General features: G+C 41.9%; 2 protein-coding genes across 4 annotated transcripts in view; one reads left to right on the top strand and one right to left on the bottom strand.

Moving 5' to 3' along the window:
- tmem248 (transmembrane protein 248) lies at positions 1–12,962 on the bottom strand. 3 transcript variants are annotated; one of them, XM_024393609.2, is made up of 7 exons: positions 12,588–12,962; positions 11,060–11,218; positions 10,479–10,764; positions 6,354–6,504; positions 5,710–5,893; positions 4,482–4,632; positions 1–2,346 (listed from the first exon to the last, which is right to left on the bottom strand). In XM_024393609.2, exons 1-7 carry the CDS (start codon positions 12,588–12,590, stop codon positions 2,279–2,281), a joined length of 1,002 nt encoding a protein of 333 aa, XP_024249377.1. In that variant the 5' UTR covers positions 12,591–12,962; the 3' UTR covers positions 1–2,278. The 3 variants fall into 3 exon arrangements, with proteins under 3 accessions (XP_024249377.1, XP_024249376.1, XP_042165051.1); XM_024393608.2 differs by lacking the exon at positions 12,588–12,962 and adding an exon at positions 11,619–11,756 and having other exon boundaries at positions 4,486–4,632; XM_042309117.1 differs by lacking the exon at positions 12,588–12,962 and adding an exon at positions 11,619–11,756.
- The window catches only part of rad51d (RAD51 paralog D), a 9,587-nt gene continuing 2,505 nt past the window's right edge, over positions 11,846–18,927 (top strand). Inside the window, exons 1-4 of the mRNA XM_024393610.2 lie at positions 11,846–12,010; positions 13,162–13,306; positions 13,439–13,500; positions 14,141–14,259. Of these exons, the coding sequence (XP_024249378.1) occupies positions 13,225–13,306; positions 13,439–13,500; positions 14,141–14,259 (263 nt within the window). The 5' untranslated portion in view covers positions 11,846–12,010; positions 13,162–13,224. The remainder of the gene's footprint in view (positions 12,011–13,161; positions 13,307–13,438; positions 13,501–14,140; positions 14,260–18,927) is intronic.

The following is an 18,927-nucleotide window of genomic DNA, read 5'->3' on the forward strand; positions in this document are numbered from 1 at the left end:
TATCTTCAACAGATGACAAGTTTATTTCAACTCAAATATTTACAGTTGCACTGGAGAAAAGTTTGTCATCGTTACCTTTGACCCCTTGTATTCACATTTAAACAGAGGAGCTATTTACTGGGATGGTGCAGCAGGTTAGTGCAAAAGGCATAATGTGCTGCTAAAAGAATTGAAGGAAAACAAGGTCAAATGGTTGCCATGCTCAGTATTGGGGGATGGATGTCGTAACATTTAAGGTCCGGGTGAGAACACACAACTAATATCCTGTGCTGTGAGAGTATGGTCAAATTCATATCTAACATACCTCCTGTACCATAATACAAAATGTTGGTGATCGTATAGTCAACTATACTACATACAGGGTGAGACGAAACCCAGGGACACCTTTGGCAAGCTAAGCCTGATGTGATGCCTATGGAGATAATTCTGAATGATGGGATGATGAGCATGAACTGAAAGCAAAACAGACAGACCTACAGCCATCTACATCGAGGACAAAAACAACAAAGTAATATTAAGGCAATCTTTCAAATGGGCAGGCATTTCTCACAGGGAAGAAAAGGACAAAATCATAGGCATTACAATGAATGGTTGCTGGGCTGACAACACAATGCTTTGTTTGTCACCCATCAACCCAGGACACAGTCTTTACTACGTAGTTATGAAATGACACTACAATGTAATATATTCAGCTCTGACTGAAAGCACTAGACAAAAAGGATTTGGATGCACCCACCTACAGCTGCATAGTTTAAACCTTAACATGAACTTCTGAACTAACAAGAGAGGAGATATCAGTGGAATTAATGCAGGGGGGGGGCATGTATTGTATGCCACACTCGGTTAGCTACTGCAGGAAAACCAAGTTGATATGACAGCACCCTTAAAACCCATTTCAAGTGAAATTCGAAAACCAATTCTAAAAATGATAAGGGATCCATTCAATCATCCTCAAATAAAAGCTAGGATCATACTGACATGTTTGAGAAATTGACAGATGAAAAATATGCAATTTTAAAAAAGTAATTGCAACAAGAAAAACAACAATAATGAAAATACTGGTCTGTCAAAACAAAACTGGAAATTAAAGTTTGGGGTAAAGGCTCATTGACAAAACTAAAATCTAATAAAAAAAAAAGGTACATCACATTCCAAATTGTTTGGAATAAATGTTTGTACATTTAGTTATCATAGTTGTAATGTTGGATCGCTGCTGTAAATTGATTGTGTAGCTTTTACATTCATTAAGTATATCAATAACGGAACAAATTGAAAAAACAAAACAAAAAAACAGGTGAATCAAAATTGATTAATCGTTGCCAGTGAAGAGCTTTGTCATATACAATAAATCATTCCACAATTACACACTTCTCCATTACCAGAACCCACATTAAAAACAATAGTGCTTAAAATAGAGCACAAACAATTATTAACATGCATTCCAACTTTCAATTACTCAAGGGCCTACCAGTCGTCAGCATACACTAAATTCAAGGAAAAAGAGCGTTCTTTCTGCTATGCATGACAAGCTTAGATGTCAGAAGTATCACAACACTTGATTTAAAGCAACAAGCTTATTGGAAGAACATAGGAGATGGAGGTTGACATTTTGTTGCTAACAATCTTTCTTGAAGTCCACTTGACATAGACAGGCCTCTTGTCAGTTAAAATGTAACTTCCAGGTGCTATAAAAGGCGTGTGGCCTAAAACACTCCTGAGGCGGGTAAGCCGGCCTTCCACACACAGAGACACAATTGCAGGACTTTCAGAATGCAAGCAAGGATAAACCACTCAAGAATACACAAGTGAATGATGAAGAAACTAAAGGGGAAGAGAAAGGCAGAGAAATCTTATTTCAGTGTGACAAAGGCCCGTTGTCACGAGGAAACCAAAGACTTTTCACCATACACACATGAAGACACGTAGGAACTTGAATTACCCGGACTGGATTATGTGAGGGTCAAATGTGTGACGAAAATGGGACAAAGACTGGTGACAATGTGGAAGTGCAGTTTCCATTCAGTCAATTTTGCGTTAGGACTTCTAGCTTTGCTGATATTGCATTTTGGAATTTTGTCACCAATGGCACGGGGGGGCTCAGGCAAACTGTTTCTGTACTGAATTCATGAGTTCCTACAAATATTTACACAGTAGATACAGGCACTTATATGTCTTTGGTTGGAGTGATCCAACATTGCAGAAAAATGCATTCACAGAGCTGTACAGCCCAGTATTATTTTCAGGGTTCAGTAGGCAACTGGTCTTTTTTTATTTTACTTCATCCTCGGTTATATTTCAGTTCTGATGGCGATCCTAGAGTTCTTCTTACCCCTCTGACAAGGCCACCTGAGAGGAGAGAAAAAAGAAATTAATGCCGCTGCAGAATCATCCCTCTAACCGACTAGTCTGTCACAGCGTACAAATGAGGACCCTAGGGATGTTATATACTGGATAACAGCTTCCTAATGAGCCAAGTCAACTGTAAAACAGGAGTTTTGTAGTGCTCAGGCATGCCGGGAATGCTCCGTCAGATACTGTAATCAGACACCTGGATATCTGTTTAATTTTTAAGTTTTAATGTCACATGCACAAGTATGTATGTGCATATATATATGTGTGTGTGTGTGTGTGTGTGTGTGTGTGTGTGTGTGTGTGTGTGAGTGAGCAGATTGACTGAGAGTGTGTGTGTGTCGGGCCTGTGAGTGTGCATAGAGTCAGTGTAAAAAGAAAAGGTCAATAAGGATGACTCCGTATGTGTGGCTATTTTGCTAGCTATTTGTCAGTCTTATTGCTTGGGGATAGAAGCTGAGAGCCTGTTGATGCCAGACTTGACGCACCGGTACTGCTTGCCGTGCAAAGTAGAGAGATTAGTCCATGGCTTGGGTGGTTGGCGTCTACCGATTTTCCAGGCCTTCCTACCACACCACCTGATATGGATGTCTTGGATGGCAGGGAGCTGTGCCCCAGTGATGTACTGAGCTGTCCGCACCACCCTCTGTAGCGAGGTGCTATTGCCATACCAGGCAGTGATGCAGCCAGTCCAAATGCTCTCAATGGTACAGCTGTAGAACTTTGAGAATGAGGGACCATGCCAAATTTTTTCAACCTCCTGAGGTGGAGGCGCTGTCGCCATTTTAAGCCTTTAGTGATTTGGATACGAGGAATTTGAAGCTCCGTCAATGTGGGCATTCTCACCCCCTCATTAGCTCCTTGGTCTTAATGATGTTCACAGAGAGGTTGTTGTTCTAGCACCACACTGCCTGGTCACTGATCTCCTCCCTGTAGGCTGACTCATCATCGCCAGTGATCAGGCCCATCACCATCATGTCATGAGCAAACTTGATGGTGATGGAATCATGCGTGGTCACACAGTCGTGGGTGAACAGGGAGTATAGGAGGGGAATAAGCACACCCCTGTGGTGCCCCTGTGTTGTGGGTCAGTGTGGCGGAGGTGTTGAACGCTAAGCTGTAGTCAATGAACAGCATTCTCATATGCATTCCTCTTATCTAGGTGGGTAAGGAGTGTGGAGAGCAATTGAGATTGCTTCATCTTTGGATCTGTTGGGGTGGTATGCAAATTGAAGTGGGTCTAGGGTGTCTGGGACAGAGTTAATGTGTGCCATAATCAGCCTCTCAAAGCACTTCATGATTACAAAAGTGAGTGCTACAGGGCGGTAGTCATTGTGGCATGAAGCCTTAAGAGTTCTTTGGGGATTACAGACTGGGACAAACGTGGGGATTACAGACGGACAAGGAGAGGTTGAAAATGACCGTGAATATGCCTGCCAGCTGTCCTGCGCATGATCCGAGAACACGCTCTGGAATACCGTCGGGCCCTGTGGCCTTGCGTGTGTTAACCTAATTAAAGACCTTTCTCACATCGTTCTCGGAGAGCGAGATCACCCAATCCTCGGGGGAGGACGTCCCTCACACCCAGCACGATGTCGTTGTTGTCAAAGCGTGCATAAAATGCATTAACCTCGTCTGGTAGAGAGGCATAGTTGGGCAGATCACGGTTGGGTCTTCCTTTGTAATCCGTAATGGACTGTAGCCCCTGCCACATGCGGCAGGCGTTGGAACCTGTGTAGTATGATTCCACCTTATTCCTATATTGTCCTTTTGCTTGTTTGATGACTCTGCGGAGGTCATAGCGGGACTCCTTGTACTTATTCCGGTCCAGCACTGTTGACTCAAGATTGTCTACGATAGCTCTGTGTGCAGTAGCACCAACCTCAGTGTTAATACAGGGCTTTTCTTTGGGGAAGCAGCAAACCCTCACCGTGGGGACAATGTCTAGCTGTGTTGTGCTGTGTATTATTGCTCTGTATTGCATTCTGTTGTACCTTTTCACTCCGGGTGAAGTTTCTCCTAGATACAGACCTAGGATCAGCTTTGCCTCCCCCAAACCTCAACCATTAGTGGTGGAAAATTCTAAACTGACCCAATATCAGTGTCTAAGGGCAACTTCACCCGACACCTACCTACCTTTTCAGCACAAAAGTCTGGGTTGGTGGTTGTCCGTACTTTCCCTGGCCGGCCCTTGATGACAGCGTAACAGAACATGGTGATGACCATCACAAAGAGGAAGTAGCTGGTGTGCATTAGGTGCAGGTTGATGAGTGAGCGGTCATCCTGCAAAAAGAGAGAAATAGCCTCAGCGCCAGGTAAACACTACCTCATGAAGGACGACATACTGCATACTGTACTTGGAAACTGGCTATTTTCTCTAATAGCAAACCCCCCCCCATGTATTGTTCCTGTCATTTCAAATATAAATAATGTTTTAGGAAAACTGGTTGGTAATTGAATAATGCCATTGGTCCCCTAGGATAAATCTGGTTAAAGTCAAATGTAATTTAATTGCAAATTGTGCTTCTGCAATATTGCTCTATCTTTAGTCAGTTAGAACATATTAGCTAATGTGCACTTGGGGATTTAGATTTACAGTTTCCATTATGAATGCATTATAAAATTGAATTGGAGAACAGAAGGATGATCAAAATAAAAATCACTCATGATATGAAGTTACACATAAGTAAACTAGACAAGCGCCTATGTCCAAGCTGTATACCAAAAACAGTACTTATCTTCTTAAATGGACCCATTTTGATTACGTACACTACATGGCTAAAAGTATGTGGACACCGGCTTGTTGAACATTTCATTCCAAAATCATGGATATTAATATGGAGTTGGTCTGCCCTTTTGCTGAATGTCATTGTATGCTGTAGCGTTAACATTTCCCTTCAATGGAACTAAGTGGACTAGCCCGAATCATAAAAAAACAGCCCCAGACCATTATTCCTCCTCCAGCAAACCTTATGGTTGGCACTATTCATTGGAACAGGTAGAATAATCGACCAACATAAGTGCCCAACCTCACTAATGCTTGTGACTGAATGGAAGCAAGTCCACGCAGCCTTCCAAGAAGAATGGAGGCAGTTATAGCAGCAAAGGAAGGACCAACTCCATATTAACGTCATGTTTTTGGACTGAGATGTTTGACGAGCACTTTTGGCCATGTAGTGTAAAAGGCTTTACTCTCAAACGTTCTCAGTCTAAACCCTCAGCAAGGTTATCCACAAACACAGGCTGCATCTGAAATGGCACCCATAGGGCACTGGTTAAAAGCTGTGCACTAGAGGATACGGTGCCATTTGGGACTCGGACATAAAACAGCACTGCTGCAGACAGTGGCTGCTGACTCACGTCTGGCACGATGACTGTCAGCTTGGGGTTGAGGGTGTGGTACACCTTCCCGATGGCTCCTTTGTAACACCAGAAAGGGTTGTAGTCCTGCGTGTACTTGGTGTCCGAGTCACGGGCCGTGGTGAAGATCTTGTACCAGGACGTGGCGTTGGTGTAGGTCTCTGGGACACAGTGGGGCGGTTGCCTGGAAGGCAACATTTAATAAACTTGAATATCTTGCCCTGTTCCATTCTATTTTATTATGGTCAGGAGACATGATCATGAAAAATCTCTTTGTTCTATGTTAAAACTATTCTGTTTGGACCATGAAGTTCTGCACCAATGCTTAGTACTCAGTTTGATAAAACTTGAATTTAATACAAAAGTCTCCTTGTACCGTAGTACAACTGATATTCTACGAACAGTGTGCACTTAGTTGTCAGTGTTACTAATGTGAGGTTATTCACTGTCATGAGCAAATGACTGATGATTCCATCAGTTTTATTCCAATGTCAAAAGTAATTTTAATATTTCACTATACGTATTACAAGATTGCCCAAATGAAAGTCCAACATTGACTATCAAATAATACAGGTCTAGACATGAAATACAAAGATCATTTAGTATATGGATGCATCACAATTCAGGGGTTTAGTGGCACTCACACTGTGACAGGGAAGACGTTGCTGGCAGCAGTGATGGTCATACAAGTGCTAAACACCACTTGTTCACAGTGGCCGTGCAGCACGCACTCATCAGAATTCCATGACGCTGGCAGTGTGAAGGTGATGTTCATCTCCTCGTGGGCATCCCTGCCTTTGAGGACACACACACGTAAGCAATGTTCCCTCTAAGATGCGTGCACCTCCCCTCGGACTGCCACACAGAATAAGATTGAACTTCACTCAACTTTCTACAGTTCTCCCCTTTAGTTTACACTGTCAACGTTTCGCTCCACTTTGGGAATTGTGAACGAATCAACGCAATAGCCACTTTAAATGTAATATACCGAAACAAAAACTAACTACGCAAGATTTAGTATGCAAAAATAACTTTGCAAGAGATGTTCTTATAGGTAGTGGCATTAGAATAGGATTCTATTACACGGACAGGCAAGTCAGTACTCTACACAGACCGGTGCGCCATAACCAATCATAGTTGCAGTAGGCCTATATGCATTGCCATATATGGATCTGTGCCATTCACTTTGAATTGGACTGTGTTTAGGCTACAGCATGAGCGGTCGTGAGTAGATGCGCTTGTTTTGAGATCAAAGTGAGAGTTGCATGTAGCCATGTGTACACATTTGTTCATATTCTTTGCTAGTTAGTGAGTTAGTAGCCCAGTTATAGTCAACAATGGAGAGTGTTTGCTTCTAACAAAAGCACAACATGTGCACATTTCTTGCCATCTTTGAAAAGCAAGATAGGTAAAGACCTTTATGTCTTACCTTAAGGATCAGACCCCTTTAAAAACGTTTTTTTTTGCCTAAAATTACATAGCAAATCTAACTGCCTGTAGCTCAGTACCTGAAGCAAGGATATGCATATTCTTGATACCATTTGAAAGTAAACACTTTGAAGTGTGTGGAAATGTCAAATTCATGTAGGAGAACATAACACACTAGATCTGGTAAAAAAAATGTTAAAAAGTGTTTCTTTTTCATCTTTGAAATGAAAGAGAAAAACCATTATATGACATAGGACTCTAGTCACAATTTCAATTTTGACCAATAGATGGCAGCAGTGTATGTGCAAAGTGTCAGACTGATCCAATGAACCATTGCTTTACTGTTCAAAATGTTGTATTAAGTATGCCCAAATGTGCCTAATTGGTTTATTGATACATTTTCAAGTTCATAACTGTGCACTCTCCTCAAACAATAGCATGGTATTATTTGACTGTAATAGCTACTGTAAATTGGACAGTGGAGTTAGATTAACAAGAATTTAAGCTTTCTGTCCATATCAGATATGTCTATGTCCTGGGAAATGTTCTGGTTACTTACTGCGTCATGCTAATCACATTAGCGCACGTTACCTCAATCGTCCCGCGGGGGGGACGATGTCTGATTCTGTAAAGTAGTTTCTTGCATCAAACACAACATGTTCAGTCACCTCCTTGTCTGAAGGACAAGTGGATCAACAGGTTAATAGCAAGCCCTGCATGTTTTTGATTTTCTTAGTCTCATGGAATGTAAGCATTGAACACCACAGAATGGCTGCTACCGTAGGCTGAATGATAGAACGGGGATGTGTTTTTCTCCATTGTTTTTCTTAGTAGGCATACATTATGATCAAATAGCCACAGTAGCCTACTTTCCTACACAAGTGGTAGGCCCGATTACAGACAACGATGAGACAGCCTATAGGGAGGTCAGAGACCTGGCAGTGTGGTGCCAGGACAACAACCTCTCCTTCAATGTGAGCTACAGGAAAAGGCGGCCCGAACAGCCCCCATTAACATCGACGGGGCTGTAGCGGAGCGGGTCGAGAGTTTCAAGTTCCTTGGTGTTCACATCACCAACTAAATATCATGGTCTTGTACAGCAAATGTTTATTTTTGTGCTTTTCTTATAACTCATTTCTTTGTTCAAGCAAGTGGCTGACTGAACAAATCCTCACCATCAGTAGCTGCAATTTGGCAGTATGCCCAGACCTTGTTTTTACGAACGAAATAACTCAGTTAAAGGTCTCAGCTTAAAGAGAAGAAGCCTCATGAGGTATTGGTCGGTCACATGAATGAAACAAAATGGTAATGATCAATTAATTAGGCAAATATAACATCTGCGTATAGCCATATATAAGACAACAGCTGCGACTGCCCAGGCAGAGCTCCTGATTGACATGTGTACTACGGTGCATTGAGTTGGTTGGAACCTCTCCAGCACGCTGACAAATAAACAATGGTTCAATTAAGATTGACTTATAGTGTCCCTGTGTAAGAATTTCCACAACAGTCCAAACACACCAAGACAGTCATGAAGAGGGCACAACATATTTTCCCCATCAGAAGACTGAAAAGATTTGGCATGGGTCCACAGATCCTCAAAAAGTTCTAAATCTGCACCATCAAGAGCATCCCGATCGGTTGCATCACCGCGTGGTAAGGCAACTGCTCGGCATCTGACTGTAAGGCGTTACAGAATATAGCACGTACACCCCAGTACGTCACTGGGGCCAAGCTTCCTACCATCCAGGACCTATATACTTGGCAGTGTCAGAGGAAAGCAGTACGGAGCGCCAAGTCTAGGACCAAAAGGCTCCTTAACAGCTTCTATCCCCAAGCCATAAGACTGCTGAACAATTAATCAAATGGCCACCTGACTATTTTACCCCCCATTTTTTTTTTTACATTGACCCCCCCGTTTTTACACTGCTGCTACTCACTGTTTATTATCTATGCATAGTCACTTCACCCGTACCTACATGTACAAATTACCTTGACTAACCTGTACCCCCGCACAACGAATCAGTACCCCATGTATATAGGCTCGTTTTTTATTGCATTACTTTTTATTAGTTTTTACTTTAGTTTATTTGGTAAATATTTTCTTAATGCTTTCTTGAACTGCATTGTTGGTGAAAGTCTTTTAAGTAAGCATTTCACATTAAGGTTGTATTCGGTGCATGTGACAAATAAAATTTGATTTGATGTATGTAGAAAAGATAATGGACCTCTATATATTTTTTAACAATATAATTGAGAACTAACAATTCTCAAAATAAAAGCTAGACAGTGAGGGATAACTGAAAATTCCAAGAACAATGAATTTGACAGTATTGATTTTATTATTATGTTTGCGCAAAACATAGCACTGCTTTAAAAACAGTACATTTCTCTCAGCTCCATGGCAGAATATGTAGAATAGCAGGTAATTAGCTTCAAATCTAAAAATTATTATCTCAGCTTCATGGAGAAATTTGTAGAATTGCAGGAAACTGGCTTGAATTAAAAATGTCATTACACCGCCAAGATGATGGCCTCCTACCATGTCCCCTGCCACCTAAGCCCCTTTTGATCCAGAAAACACTGCACTGAACAGTCAAACAGCTTTGAGACTGGCCTACTATGCTCATGCAAAGCCTGCAGGTGACGTGCACGGAGAAGGAATTTGGCATTGATTTCTAATAATCCTTATGTTGACAAGGGACTCGTCTCGGTTGAGTGGCAAATTGCAACAACAACAAAAAGAAGGGGGGGGGGTACATCAATAACTATTCAGTCTGGGCCTGAAACGCACTCCGTAGCAACAGAGGCCAAAGGCACTTTGTTCCTCTCCCTACCATGGGACAGACAGAGGAGTATCTGGACTACTAGCCTCTGTTTGACTATACAATGCTTCACTGTTCACTCCCACTGAGCCACTCTTTAAGCTCCCCATGAAACGTGGTAACTCAAAACCTATCGATAAAGGATTTACTGAACCACCAAAGCACTGGCTAACAACACTCAGACTCCTGAGGAGTTGTGACAAAAACACAAAACAAATGCTTACAAAAAGGATGGCTACTTACAGTCATAAAGCCACCGCTTTCCTGCATCCACTTACAGGTGAATCGAACTCACAACTAAATAAATAATGTATTGGCTTGGACAGTCAAATAACACACTTCAACACAGAGGGGCTTTTTTAGACTTTGCATCCACCATAGTTGCTGGACCTGTGCTGAAAAGGACAATGTGAAAGAAAACATTTAAGCAGCTCGGTATGATCGTGTGAAAAGGATTAATGCACATAGACCCTGTAACATGGAGGAAGAAGGGACTGAAGACACAAGTGGACTCACCGGCCAGGCCGACCTGTCCCACCAGCACGGTGGCGTAGAGGTGGGTGATGTTACGTGAGTAGCCCCCGAAGGGCCTCAGTGGGTCCAGGGTAAGGGTGATGGGAACAGAGATATTGATCGGGCCCGGGTCCTCCAGAAGCAGCGGGGCCTGGGTGCTGGAGCGCGCCTGGCCACTGGTCACCGTGCTTTCGGGCGTGGTTGACTCGTTCAGGCTGTGCTTGAGCGTCTCATTCTCTGATACGCAGAAGTCAATCTCGTTGAAGCGCAGAAGGAAGATGTTCCAGTCCTGGGGAGGAGACTGAGTCATGCATCTATCCATCTGTGGCTCTGCTGTTGAATAGCACAGCTTATGGCTGTTGACTATTTTTAAATAATCACCAATAATATGGTTAGGTTCAATTGTGACTATAAAGTCACACTTCAAGAAATTAGTTCAGCTAAATGAGCTAATAACTTTGATGTATGACAGCCATGTATAGTTTAGCTTCAGATATCAAGAAACCTCCTGCTGCATGGGTTTTGTACATGTTCCTATGACAGCATCCGTATTAATGTACCAGTGGGAGACGTGTCCCTCCTACCTCAGTCATCTCTGGGGATTTGATCTCCTTGATTTTGAAGAAGTAGCCGATGGTGAGGAAGGCGATGGCCACGGCGCTGACGCTGACCATAAAGATGACCAGTGGCGGACGATTATTGATGTAGCTCCTCAGGTTCTCCAGAGGATTTAACAGGTACACCTGCAGACAGACAAGGCATGCACACCTAATTTGGTTTCACTGTGCCTCAGGCTCATACAATGCCAGGTCTCAACTCATCAAGCTTGATGAAAAGTGTCAAAGAAACACAATGGACACAAATACTCAAAGGCATTTGCTGTGTGGCTAACTGGAGAAAATAATGAGCTTGAGATACTGGCATAACATTTATGAAAAAACAGCATGGTTGATTGACTCAACTGGGGCACAGAGAGGGATTGTTTATGACAATCATTAATTGGCATTTACTCCACACAGAAGTGATTTTCATGGTTCAAGAAACGTATTGCTGCAAAGAGGGAAGAAACAGTATCAGAGCTTGGCATCCTTGTCAGAAAACAAGCGAATTAGGTGGCGTGAGGTAATGAGAATGTCTACTTACCTTTTTCATCAAAGACATGAACACACATCTGACATAACTCCATAGTGAATTGCGTGAGTACATCCCTGGGCCCTCAACAGGGCTGCCAAACCACTACGCACGTTGCCAAAGAGAAACTACTGCGCTGCTTCCCCCTTCTTTGCATACAGCGAAAAATAGATGCCTGAAAGTCAATGTCCTTAGTTCAAGCTCACACTAAAATGGGGTGCCATGCAACCTTGCATAAGACCTGAAAGACAAGGGATATTCCTGTTGAAACATGCTGCACACACTCTGTTGTTGTTTATTACTTAAGGATCTATTTTAGCCTCATCACAGGCTGCTTGTTGGCAAGGTCTTCGGGATCCAATTTGACAGAATATAGAAGGCATGAATGACAACAATGTACCTTGGTTAGTACAATTCTAGTTGAGTTGGTTTACAATGCTAACTAGCTAGCTCCCTATCTACCAAGTAGAGTAGAATTACACGACTAACGTTAGCTAGCGCTGGTTGCCATATTAAAAACGAAAATAATACACAAACGTTAGCTAGTAGTTAGCTTGTTAACGTTAGTTAATTCACAATGTCTTGTCGATGTGAGTATGCTTGGCTGCAATTAGTTAACGTTAGCTAGCTAACGCGTTAAATACAATACATGAATGGCAATATACTGCCACTGGTAATTATTTTGGCTAGTTAGTTAGCTAACATATGGATTGCAAGCAACCGAGTTGATTATTTGTAAACTACCTAAACTAGCTAACTTTAGCCAAAACAATCAACATTTAAAGCAGATGGTGTACTGTAACTAACGTAGTTATGCTAACGTCGTTAGCCATCTAGCTAGCCAAATACACCGAGACCGGTATTAACTAAAGTTAGCCATCTGAACTATAGTAAAAGGCCTTACTTACGTGGGGTGCATGGCGTTAGCTATATCGAACACATGTTAACAATAGATAATAGTTAAATATAATAAAAACTCACCATTTTCTCAGCGCGCACGAAGTTAGCAGATATTATGTGGCTTCGCTGACGGGCTAACTAGCGCGCGCTACTATACTTGCTAGCGGAGTGTCTAGTCGCAGAGTCCCAGGAAAAGTAAAGACCGGAGAATGGAGACAGTCGGGATTTTAGTTTTGAAATAACCACTTACTCCTTTCCATTATTTGCCTATCCCAGCGAGGCTCAAATGTTACACATATGTTTGTTTATTAACCTTGTTTTACTCGGTCGTTTCCCCCCCACTGCGGAGATGTGTTGCTAGTTTTACGTACTATTTTAATATTCTGAAGAATTTACGCCAAATTTCTCCATAAGTGCGTTCACAAGCTACACATTTAGCGTATGCGATGACAGAGCATGTTCAGAGTGTTTGCACGTTTTCATATCCGGAATTACGTCACGACCACTTTCTCTGGAATAGCTTCCGAAAATATAGTGGCATTATATATATTTTCAAAAACTTGTAAGCATAACAAACTACCATGGATAGTTTGTCAAAACTGTAAAGTTGAAGTGCACGTAGACCATGTAACCATTTAGACATCTCACATTACAGTGGACGGCTTGCTAGCTTCTTTCTGGACATAGCTACTGCTAGCTGCCTAGCTAGCTATGTGCCATGGTTGTTCTCAGAGATGGCATGTGTCCTGGATTGAGTGAAGAATTGGTTGTGGCTTTACGAGCAGCAGACATTACAACAGGTACGTGGGTTTTAATCAATTAGTTTACTCTGTTTAAACTAGCTAGTTGATGTGGCAATGTTGGTATGACAAAGTATTATAATAATAATACAATAACAATACAATCAAAGTTGCATTATCCTTTTTTTTAAGTGGAAGATCTGGTGTCATCAAATACAGAAGACCTTGCTCAAAAATGTTCCGTGTCCTATAAGGTAAAACATGCATGAAATAATGCATTTCTATAATCATTATGTGATCTTGCAGACGTTGATTCAACTTTGATCTAACTTTATTAAACGAGCATCATGACCATTCGCCTGAGTAGGGTTGTGACAAGATGGAGTAGTGCTACGACCGGAAGTGACGTGCCTTGGCAGGTTAGGAGAACATTTGAGCTAATCTTAACCTAATTATCCTAACCTGCTCCGTTAATTATCCTAATACAGAGGTGTCAAACTCAATCCATGGAGATCAAGACAACCAGGTAAGGGGAGTTCCTTACTAATTAGTCAATTTAATTCATTAGTCAAGTACAAGGGAGGAGTGAATACCAGCAGACACTCGGCCCTCCGTGGAATGAGTTTGACCTGGTACTAACCTGTTGCGTAAGTCCTCCTAACCTCCTACGAACAAGTTACTTCTGGTTGTAGCTGTATTCCACCTAGTCAGAACCCCTGAGTAGCCGGTTCTCTGCGCGTAGAGAATTAATGTGATGCGCAGATGCCTCAGGAAGCTCCAGATCTTTTATTGCTGCAGACAAAATATCCTGATAAAGTTGGATCCGCAACCACTTCGTTTCTATAATGAGACAATGTTAAACACTTTTGGCCACAGACTAACTTTGCATTTCAGGCCCTGCTGGCTATACGCAGAGTGCTCCTTGCCCAGCACACAGCATTCCCTGTATCAGGTGCTGATCTATATGAAGACCTGCTGAGTTCAACAGCCATCCTCTCCACTGGCAATCCTAGGTGAGAATCTGCACATCACATTGAAGGCCCTACATCGAAACTGTCTGAGGGACTTTCTATCAGCCAAAACCAGTCAAGTGCTTGTAGTCTTGATGAGTATAAAAAAAAAAAACAGAAGAAGTCTAGCATGAGACAAAAGTTATTGGATAAAGTCTTGAGGGTCGATAATTACAGTTGAAGTCAGAATTTTACATTCACCAATTTTTCACAATACATAACATTTAATCCTAGTTAAAATTTCCTGTCTTGGGTCATTTAGGATCCCCACTTAATTTTAAGAATGCGAAATGTCAGAATAATAGTAGAGAGTGATTTATTTTAGCTTATATTTCTTTCATCACATTCACAGTGGGTCAGAAGTTTACATGCACTCAATTAGTATTTTGTAGCATTGCCTTTAAATGGTTTAACTTGGGTCAAACTTTTCGGGTAGCCTTCCACAAGCTTCCCACAATAAGTTGGGTGAATTTTGGCCCATTCCTCCTGACATAGCTGGTGTAACTGAGTCAGGTTTGTAGGCCTCCTTGCTCGCACACGCTTTTCCAGGTCTGCCCACAAATTGTCTATAGGATTGAGGTCAGGGCTTTGTGATGGTCACTCCAATACCTTGACTTTGTCGTCCTTAAGCCATTTTGCCACAACTTTGGAAGTTTGCTTGGGGTCATTTTCCATTTGGAAGACCCATTTACGATCAAGCTTAAACTTCCTGACTGATGTCTTGAGATGTTGCTTCAATATATCCATGTAATTTTCCATCCTCATGATGCCATCTATTTTGTGAAGTGTACCAGTCCCTCCTACAGCAAAGCACCCCCACAACATGATGCTGCCACCCCCGTGCTTCACGGTTGGGATGGTGTTCCTCGGCTTGCAAGCATCCCCATTTTTTCCTCCAAACATAATGATGGTCATTATGACCAAACAGTTATATTTTTGTCTCATCAGACCAGAGGACATTTCTCAAAAAATTACAATCTTTGTCCCCCCCCAAAAATTGAATTAATTGCAAAGTCCCTCTTTGCTATGTTAATGAACTGAAAAAAACATTTCCACTGCATTTCAGCCTTGCCACAAAAGGACCAGCTGACATCATGTCAGTGATTCTCTCGTTGACACAGGTGTGAGTGTTGACGAGGACAAGGCTGGAGATCACTCTGTCATGCTGATTGAGTTCGAATAACAGACTGGAAGCTTCAAAAGGAGGGTGGTGCTGGGAATTATTGTTCTTCCTCTGTCAACCATGGTTAGTTGCAAGGAAACACGTGCCGTCATCAATGCTTTGCACATAAAGGGCTTCACAGGCGAGGATATTGCTGCCCATAAGATTGCACTTAAATCAACCATTTATCGGATCATCAAGAACAAGGAGAGCGGTTCAATGGTTGTGAAGAAGGCTTCAGGGCGCCCAAGAAAGTCCAGCAAGTGGAAGGACCGTCTGCCAAAGTTGATTCAGCTGCAGGATCGGGGCAGCACCAGTACAGAACTTGCTCAGGAATGGCAGCAGCCAGGTGTGAGTGCATCTGCACGCACAGTGAGGCAAAGACTTTTGGAGGATGGCCTGGTGTCAAGAAGGGCAGCAAAGAAGCCACTTCTCTCTGGGAAGAACATCAGTGACAGACTGATATTCTGCAAAAGGTACAGGGATTGGACTGCTGAGGACTGGAGTAAAGTCATTTTCTCTGATGAATCCCCTTTCCGATTGTTTGGGGCATCCGGATAACAGCTTGTCCGGAGCAGACAAGGTGAGCGCTACCATCAGTCCTGTGTCATGCCAACAGGTATAGCTTCTCAGCGAAGGGAGTGGGCTCACTCACAATTTTGCCTGAGGACACAGCCATGAATAAAGAATGGTACCAATACATCCTCCGAGAGCAACTTCTCCCAACCATCCAGGAACAGTTTGGTGACGAACGATGCTTTTTCCAGCATGATGGAGCAACTTGCCAAAAGGCAAAGTGATAACTAAGTGGCTCGGGGAACAAAACATCGATATTTTGGGTCCATGGCCAGGAAATTCCCCAGACCTTAATCCCATTGAGAACTTGTGGTCAATCCTCAAGAGGCGGGTGGACAAACAAAAACCCATAAAGTCTGACAAACTCCAAGCATTGATTATGCAAGAATGGGCTGCCATCTTCACAAGATTCTTTGCTGTTGTTCTGGGATTGATTTTCACTTTTCGCACCAAAGTACCTTCGTCTCTTGGAGACAGAACGTGTCTCCTTTCTGAGCGGTATGACGGCTGCGTGGTCCCATGGTGTTTATATATACTTGCGTACTATTGTTTGAGCAGATGAACGTGGTTCCTCCAGGCGTTTGGAAATTGCTCCCAAGGATGAACCAGACTTGTGGAGGTCTACATTTTTTTTTCTGAGGTCTTGGCTGATTTCTTTTGATTTTCCCATGAGGTGAAGCAAAGAGGCACTGAGTTTGAAGGTAGGCCTTGAAATACATCCACCGGTACACCTCCAATTGCCTCCAATGATGTCAATTAGCAAATCAGAAGCTTCTAATGCCTTGACATCAATTTCTGGAATTTTCTAAGCTGTTTAAAGGCAGTCATCTTAGTGCATGTAAACGTCTGACCCACTGGAATTGTGATACAGTGAAATAGTCTGTCTGTAAACAATTGTTGGAAAAATTACTTGTCATGCACAAAGTAGATGTCCTAACCGACTTGCCACAACTACAGTTTGTTATCAAGACATTTGTGGAGTGGTTGAAAAACTAGTTTTAATGACTCCCACCTAACTGTATGTGCTTGAATCATATCAAAATGCAGCACTGTTAAAAGATTGTTACTTATCAAATTGAACCCCTGGGGCGGCAGGTAGCCTAGTGGTTAGAGCGTTGGACTAGTAACCGGAAGGTTGCAAGATCGAATCCCAAGCTGACAAGGTAAAAATCTGTTGTTCTGCCTCTAAACAAGGCAGTTAACCCACTTCTTCTAGGCTCTCATTGAAAATAAGAATTTGTTCTAAAATAAAATAAAAACAAATTGAGCCCTACTGATCCCCAGATGGATAGGCTAGTAGTTTGTCCCAGGCTAACACACACAGTGCTACTACAAGCATTAGTTTGGCTAAACATGGTACATACACCAGATGACAGGGGAAGACCGGATACATACACAACAATGTAAATCACGGTTATGTGATGGTATTACAACAGACAGCAGAAGACACATTTCTGTTTCAATGGGCAATTAAGGTTGTGGGCGATTCCTGTTACATTTGCATGCAAAATCTCAACTTTAATGTCTAACAGCATGAACAAACAAAATATATATGAAACTTTGATGTGTGTGTCTATAGTACCCCTTGGGGGGAGTGTATATCCAAAAAAGCGGACTTATAAATATTAGCATGTTGGAGAAATATAGCAAATAAGAGGTGCTATGGATGTTACATGAAATGGATAAGCTTTTTGAGAAGATTGAACATATTAGCATAAGTCTGTGAGTTTGTCTTAGGTCAAAACATGGTAAGCCATTTCGAAGGAAGGCTTGGCTGAACACAAACAGTAATTTAGAAAATACTGTCATTTCCATTAATACTTTAGGGAGGAAAAACTACTGTTATGGATGTTACACCACACAAAGTCTGAAATAGACATTCAAATCAATCATAACACATTTGTTGTCGTCTGAAATATTTGTCTAAAATGTCAATTGAAGGCATAGTAATTTAGGACTATATAATTACAGGATAGCCTGAATGCATGCAATTTTCTACGTTAACCCCTTACACTTACATTTTGGAGATTATGGGGACATTATCAGACCTAAGGTAAGGACAACAGTTCACCTGAAACAAGACTGAATCCAAATATTACACTTTTGATTGTGTATTTTAAATTTACTGTACCTTCGGCAGCATTTTGTCTATAAAGAAATCTGAAAATACTCTGGATACATTCAGTAACATAATAAAAATATTCATTCACATTTTGGAGTAGGTGCAAGATAGAAGGGGAAAAAAAGGTACAAGGGTTTTAGTGAAAGGACTAACTGCTGTCTCCAAGTGACCATACACCTCTCCAAACTGTGCACAGTTCCAAAGTCATTTCAATGAACTTTTATGACAAGGAAAGAGCCTTCAACTATAAGGTGCTTTTTTTGACCTCTCCTAGCTTTGCTATTGAGGAACTGACGCAAGCACAGTTGTAGTTTTTTTGTTTGAAATACAGCTCTGTGTCCCCAACATCACACAATTACTGTTCTTGTTTTATGCAATCCAAAAGCGTACCATTATACATTTGCAATCTGGGTCAGGTGGGCTTAATTTGAAGCTAAGTTATAAAATACGATCTTAGTGTTAGGCTTTCAAAAGGCACTTCAGACAAACCGATTTGTAATTTTGGTATACATAGAATGGAGTCATGAGTGCATTCAAGTGCATGTTCTGCAGTAGATTTTCTTCACAATATGCCAAACATAGGCTCATTCTGTTCAGGACAACCCAGGGTATAACGCATGTCATCCTTGTAACTGTGGATCAAACATAGCGATCATGAACGTTGATAATTTTAATGACATGAGTTTTCAAATTTGGAAAATGTGAAGTGTGCATTTGGACTCATGGGTGTGTGGTTTGCTTGTATGACATCAAAGCGGTGTCATACAACATGTGCAAAAGAAGCCCAACTAGCTGGAGAGGTGGGGGCATC

This window comes from Oncorhynchus tshawytscha, linkage group LG30 (genome assembly GCF_018296145.1).
Source record: "Oncorhynchus tshawytscha isolate Ot180627B linkage group LG30, Otsh_v2.0, whole genome shotgun sequence".
Lineage (NCBI taxonomy): Eukaryota > Metazoa > Chordata > Actinopteri > Salmoniformes > Salmonidae > Oncorhynchus > Oncorhynchus tshawytscha.